The 7,097-nt window shown below is 37.8% G+C and overlaps 1 protein-coding gene across 1 annotated transcript in view; it reads left to right on the top strand.

Moving 5' to 3' along the window:
- LOC107695381 (contactin-associated protein-like 2) overlaps positions 1 to 7,097 on the top strand; it is a 409,258-nt gene that overhangs the window by 364,583 nt on the left and 37,578 nt on the right. Inside the window, exons 21-22 of the mRNA XM_016495265.1 lie at positions 2,609 to 2,842; positions 6,016 to 6,149. Of these exons, the coding sequence (XP_016350751.1) occupies positions 2,609 to 2,842; positions 6,016 to 6,149 (368 nt within the window). The remainder of the gene's footprint in view (positions 1 to 2,608; positions 2,843 to 6,015; positions 6,150 to 7,097) is intronic.

The following is a 7,097-nucleotide window of genomic DNA, read 5'->3' as shown; positions in this document are numbered from 1 at the left end:
ATTGTTCACCTGTTAGCTCTCGACCCCTGGGTGTCGGAGTTACGGGTATACTCTGGAACGATTAACCAGGCCGGGTGTGACCTAGAAAGCTCAGCCCGTCTTAGCCTTGGGTTATTGTTGACTTCTCTATAGGCATTGGTTGCTTATGGAAGTTATACCTTAAGTCGGTCCACTACATCAGCACGGCGTGATTGGCCTATGTTCCCATATGCGTCTTAAGCAGACGCAGTACGAGTGAAGTATCGAAAGGGAACGTACTCGGTTACTAACGTAACCTCGGTTCCCTGAGATACGGGAACGAGTACTGCGTTGCTTGCCGTGCTATGTAGCTGCACGACTCAGTCGTCGCTTCAGTCAAAGTAAACCTGAGAATCCTGTGGCGAGCGCCCGCTTATATAACAAGATGCCCCGCCCATTCTGGCGGGCTTTGGCGGGCTTCATCGCCAGAATGAAAAAAGGCTTCAGTTCAGGAGAAAAAAGGCTTTTTCCCATATGCGTCTTAAGCAGTCGCAGTACTCGTTCCCGTATCTCAGGGAACCGAGGTTACGTTAGTAACCGAGTACGTTTCTTTCTTCTGTTGAACACAAAAGAAGATATTTTTGGAGAATGTTGGTAACCAAGCAGTTGACGGCAGCCATTGACTTCCATAGTATTTTTTCTTCCCTACATTGGAAGTCAATGGCTAGTCAGTGGTTAACTGTTTGGTTACCAGCATTCTTCAAAATATCTTTCTTTGTGTTCAACAGAAGAAAGAAACTCATGCAGGTTTGGAGGGTGTGACTTTGCGGGACTTTCATTGGGACTTCAAAGTAGTAGTAGTTCAGTAGATAAATGATCCAATCCAGGGCCTGTATAGTTGTTGGTACTCAGAACACGTCACAGATGGGATTTTTTGTACTCAAGAACTGTAATTCCTTATATCTGTACCATCCTTACCCTGCCTTACATGCTCCCGCTGTGTCGAGGCTTTTGTCCCGCAGTGCTACTAAAACATGGTGGTTCTTTCTCAGTTGCCTCTGAACTGTGTGTTGCAGCCTGGTAGAAAAGTAAAGATTGCTCAAGGGCCTCGCAGCAAATAATTAAACCAATCTATAGTCCCTGCACTGATTTCCTTCCTGCTCCCAATACAGCATTTGTACAAAGCTCATTTGTACTTAGCGCTCTGTTCCCGGGGGTAAAACGGCTGAATGAGAGAATGCCATGAATAACAGATAAACCTGCTTCATCCTCTGTGTACATGAGATATTCGGTGCGGGTGCACATTGTCATGTTCGTTCACTCTCTTTTTACCCTTGTGTGTATTTACTTCATTACTCGTGTTGATTTCCCAAGGTTCTTCCTGTTCTAACCCATGCAACAAATCCTGCGTTGTTTATACTGCTTCTGTGTAAGACAAATCCATGCACACTTGTACACGTCCTAGCAGTTGGGTTAAACAATCCATGTAAGGACTTTTGTTCTCCCCCTCAAGTAAAAAGGTAATAGGAAAATGTCCTCTTGGTTTATAGCTGTTGAAGAAGCCCCTCATGAATACAAAACATGTCAGTAATGTCAGTTTCCTTGCCCTTCTATTTCAGATGGCCAAGTCAGACATCACTTACACATTCCCAGTGCACATTTATTGAATGGTGGCCATGATTTTGCCCGAAGTATGATGTGTTCCTGGTTCATCATCTCTTATTGGTCCTCAAACAGCATTCCTATCAAAGAGTCATAGTTTTAACTAGGACTAGGTATCACCAGCTACCTCACAATACAATTCATATTGCGATACATGTCACGATTCATCTCATTTGTGCAGTTTTCATCACTTTTTCAGGCTAAGAAACACTGGTTTCAGAGTTTACACTTAGTTTTAAATTACCTTCTTTATTAATTCAACACATACACTACAATTCAAAGGTTTGGGGACAGTAAGACATAATAATATATTTAAATATTTTTTGTTTTCAGTAAGGAATATTCATTTTCATTTTTTTATTGAGAATGCATTAAAATGATCAAAAGTGACAATTAAGACATTTATAAAGTCACAAAAGACTTCAATTTAAAAAAAAAAAAACTTTCATGATTTTTTATTTATTTATCATGGTTTACACAAAAATATTAAGCAGCACAAACCATTTTCAACATTGTTCAAAAATTATTTGAAAACCAAATCAGCGTGTTAAAAGGATTTCTGAAGGATCATGTGACAGAAGACTGACATTATGGCTGCTATAAAAAAATTCAGATTTGCCGTCACAGGAATAAATTACACTTATTTATTAAAATATATTAAAATAGAAAAATTGTTATTTTAAATTGTAATAATATTTTACAGTAATACTGTGCTGTTTTTACTATATTTCTGATCAAACAAATGCAGCCTTTGTGAGTTTAAGAAACTTAAAAAAAAAACATTTAAAAATTTACCAACCCCCAATTTTTTTTTTACAGTAGTGTACATAAAAGTATCAGTACAATATATGATTGTTTTTGCTCTGGCATATTCCTAACTATACCTAACCCCCAAATCTGATCGATTGTTAAAATTGTTGTTCTAGGACCATCAAGACTGTTACCTAATAGTCAGTATTGTTTAAAGAAACACCTCATTCTTTTCCAGATGTTGGTGGTTACTTTGAGGCAGGAACACTGGTCAAGTATAATCTGGTACCTGAAGTGGTCGCTGCAGCTTCCAGCCTGGATGAGAAGAGCGTAATCCACAACCTTCCTGTCGAGACCAACCTGACACGTGAAGATCTGACCTTCAGCTTCAGCACCTCCACTTCACCCAGCCTTCTGGTCTATGTCAGCTCGAAAACCCAGGATTACATGGCCGTGGTGCTCCGTCAAAATGGTAACATATTGTTCAGTCAAAAAAGAGGGTTTTTATTGCAGTTCCAAAGAAAAAACATTTTGGGTTCCCCAAAGAATATGTAGATTCCACATTCGACCACTCCAAACAGGTTAACACTTCCTCCATCTTTGAACGGTCAGCGTTTCATCACTCACATTAAAAATGAGTGAGTTTTCCAAGATGCCACAACATTGTGCGGCCTCTGTTTGTAAAAACTGGAAAGATTTAAACTAAAGTCAATATTACAGATTTTTAAACTGTGGTGACTTTTCAATGTTAGCAAAATCACCTCCTGAATTCTATTGCAAAAATAGATATTCATACATGCGTATACGGTTGCAGACGTATAGTCAACTTTCTCTCAAGTGTCAAATCAAGTTTCAAATATGGCGGATGATTTATGTATAGAGGCCCATAGACCAATTTGGAGTAGACGTCACAGTTACATCACTTGCAGCTCTGCGCGCATTGTGGTGGCAGAAAAACACTGGTGGAGTGAAACGTGTAAACTGCATGGAATAAGACAAAAAATGTATCGTTGTGCCTTTGGATGTTAGAATCGTAATGCAAATCATTTTTATAGAATACTGTCATCAAAGTATTTTTATAAAATACTGTCGCCATTTGAAGCTAAACACAGAAGTTTAAACGGACAGACTATAGATGAAACCTGCTATGATTACACTACGTATAAAGCATAAATTTGATTTAAACAGAAGGTCTACATAATATTCACATATGCAGTTCATAGGGAACATATTGTATTAGCCCTACAGTTACAGCATGAAATAGCTTACTATTTAAACCTATAACATGTACCTATTTTATTTCACAATTCTGACTTTTTTTCTCTCAAATGCAAGTGTATGTCTCCTAGTTTTGATTTTATAAGTCAATTTAATTCAACAATTGCAAGTTTGTCAATTCTGAGGGAAAAAAGCCAGAAGTGTGGGATTATAAACTAATGATTCTGAGCCGAGGGGAAAAGAGAGAATGACGAGTTGATTTTTCTTATCAGAATTGTGAGATATAATCTCGAAATTGCGAGAAAAAAAGTCAGAATTTTGAAATATAAACTCAAAATTATTATTTTTTTATTCTTTTATTCTATGGCTTCCATAGACTGCTACTTTAAAACTGTCATTTTCTGCCACCAGATAGACTCCGCCCACAAAAAACATCATCACTGTTTGCAAACACCGAAATTGGTCTATAGAAACAACCGCTAATGAGGCTTCTGTGTATATACAGTAGATCTATGGTTAGAGTTAGCAGAATAATGGAATGTACTTGTAAAGTCAGTAAAATGTCTGTTGGGGGACCATGGTGTGAGATGAACGGTTAAAATCTCATTTGTCCAAACTGTGTATTTAACATCAACAGTGTTGGGCAAGCTACTCTGAAAATGTAATCAAATGACTGATTACTGATTACTCCTTTTAAAAGTAATCACGTTACTGTTCTGATTACTTTATTTCAAAAGTAATTAGTTACATTACTAGTTACGTTACTTTTTTCTCCATTAAATTTATGAAATCCCAGCATACATGCTCCTGATAAATATTTGTTATTAAAGCATCAACATTCACAGAGCACTGTTATTTTTAACTAAAGCAAGCGGCTGCTGCGTGCATGGTTTGGCATGACAGAATGCCAGCAAAGAGCGCTGCATTTATAATCTCTAAAAGACATCTCAGTTCATCGCAATCTCACAAATCTCTGTTATAACACAATAAATATATGCATAATGAATCTTTCATAATGTCTACAATTCGTGTGTTATAATGAGAGGATTCATGAGCACGCACATTTCAGCACTGAATTGCCCAACGCAGCGAACACGTTATAGCCTAAATAGAAATTCTGCATACGCTTGCACCTGTTTATCGTTTATATTTTATATTAGTTCATGTTGCTTTTGTGCAATAGATGAATAACAATTTATTTGTTTTAGATATTTTATGTTTAGATATTTCTATTTTGCGGGAGTCCCGTGAATCATTTTATTCTCCCGCATACCCGCCCGCACCAGCACTCGCCCATCTTGTCCCGCGTCGCGCTCTGTTGCGTCGGGTCCTCTGTTGCGTCAGGTCTCGCTGGAGCAGGTCTCTAAACCACTGGCACTTGACTCGACAGTGCGTGAACTACATCCTTTTTACAAACTCTAGATTATAAAACACTGCATTCTGTCAGCAATGTAACGTGGCAGTAACGTATAAAGACTTCGGCTTGTAACTACTACTCTAATTACTATTTTGAAAATTATAACGCGTTAAATTACTCCGTTACTACAAAAAGTAATCAAATTACAGTAACGCATTACTAAGTACTTTACTTACTTAATTACTGCCCAACACTGAACATCAAATATGTTCTGATTAGCTTTTATTGTGCCGCCTTGCACAGCATTGTTGCTTTCAGATATGAACAGACAAATTGCGAACCTATCGCATCGCACCTGGTTAGTCTTCGTTCATTATTAAGTCCGGATGCTGATGCAATACACACATCTGTGTGTGTCTGTGTGATTGTTCTGCAGCAGTTTTGAAACTGCACTGTAATAATAAAGGAAAATTTATTGCAGCAGGCTGAATTGCTTTTTAAAGTGGAAGTGCAACAGTAAAAGCTAATTATATGACAAATGGCGGAGCGCAGGCAATTACATTCCTGTTTGTTTGGCATAAGCACAACACTGTGATCCTTTTTTTTTTTTTTTAGTTTAATAGTAAAACTCTTCTGGTGTTTAAAGAAAATGACCCTTATTCCCTTCAGGGACAGGTTTTCACATTAAACACAGTGACTCAGATGTACTGTTGTTTAATTTGTAGAGTGGCATTTTCGTTAAACCATAAACTCCATAAAACCCAAAGTGGGCACACAAGACTGGTGATACTTATTCTTTGAATTAAGCTGCCTAAGCCCACATCGAATTTTACTCTGTAGTCTCTGAGCAAATTTATCTTGCTGGCCTTAGCTGTAACCCAAATGAGGTAATATTCTTCCCTGCAGCTTGTAGGGCCATTGTACAGGAGTGTGCAGTAGAGGTGAGTGATGTCAGGGTGCAGAACTGATGCACAATTCTCACTCGCTGAGGCATTCTGCATCCAGAAAGACTGCAGTGCGGTTGAGTTCTGGGTAAATGTGATCTTTATGTCTCACCCTGTTTTACTCAGGTTCCCTGCAGCTGCGGTACAACTTGGGTGGTCTCAGAGAACCCTTCAGTATTGACATTGACCAGAGGAACTTGGCCAATGGGCAGCCCCACACCGTCAACATCTCGCGGGTGGAGAGAGACATAGAAGTGCAGGTGGGAAACACATGAAACTGACCACTCTCAATATTACAGTCAGAAACATTGGTCGAAAGTATTATAATACTTATCCAATAATATAGTAGTTAGCTTTCTCACTTCTAAGGCAGTATTTTAACCGAAATAAAACCTCATAAGGGACTTATTTGAAACACTCTTCATGGGCAACTACTTTGTTAGCAGGTTGTTATCTGTGCCGTACAAATAAATTTGTATGTGAATTGCCCAAAAAAATCTACTAAAGCTCACAATTAATTTTACAGTAAAGGCGGACAGAAGCATGTTGCTATTAGGCATGGGCCGGTATGAGATTTTGACGGTATGATAACCTTAAGCACAAATATCACGGTATTTTTGTTACAGCTCTAAAATGTGTTAATTTTAAATGTCTGGGTAAAAAAAAAACAAAAAAAAACCTGAACACAATATATTTTGAGGAACATACAGAATATTTGGAACAGTACTATTTGTTTATTTTTTCTTTGATTTGTTTCTGAAATGTGGGCTGTCCTGCAGCTTTTGATGTGGATGGTTGATTTGCTGCTAGAGCTACTGCTGCCCTAAAAAGAAGAAAAATAAAGACTGACATCTTTATTTAACCTAAATCTGTAATTACAGTTATTTCATTTTAGTTATATAATTCATATACATATCATTTATATAATTTCATATCATTTATTTATATAATTTCATATACATAATTTGATTTAATAATAACCCAATTTGAAGCAAAAACAGAATGTTCTGACTAGCTTTGTGAAATTGTACTACATGCCTGAACGAAACAAAGAGCAGAAGCTCTGAGTGAGATGAAGATTCACTCTCTGACAGCAGGAGGCGCTGATACAGCGTTACCTTGGTTATCGCAGTAAACACAGCAGAGCTGCGATGAAACACTGCTTTAATGTGAATTATACGAGATGAAAAGAAAATACCATCTAAACG

Source organism: Sinocyclocheilus anshuiensis, unplaced genomic scaffold (assembly GCF_001515605.1).
Source record: "Sinocyclocheilus anshuiensis isolate Anshui unplaced genomic scaffold, SAMN03320099.WGS_v1.1 scaffold110, whole genome shotgun sequence".
Lineage (NCBI taxonomy): Eukaryota > Metazoa > Chordata > Actinopteri > Cypriniformes > Cyprinidae > Sinocyclocheilus > Sinocyclocheilus anshuiensis.
The sequence above is the reverse complement of the archived record's forward strand: the minus strand, read 5'-3'. Positions and strand labels throughout refer to the sequence as shown.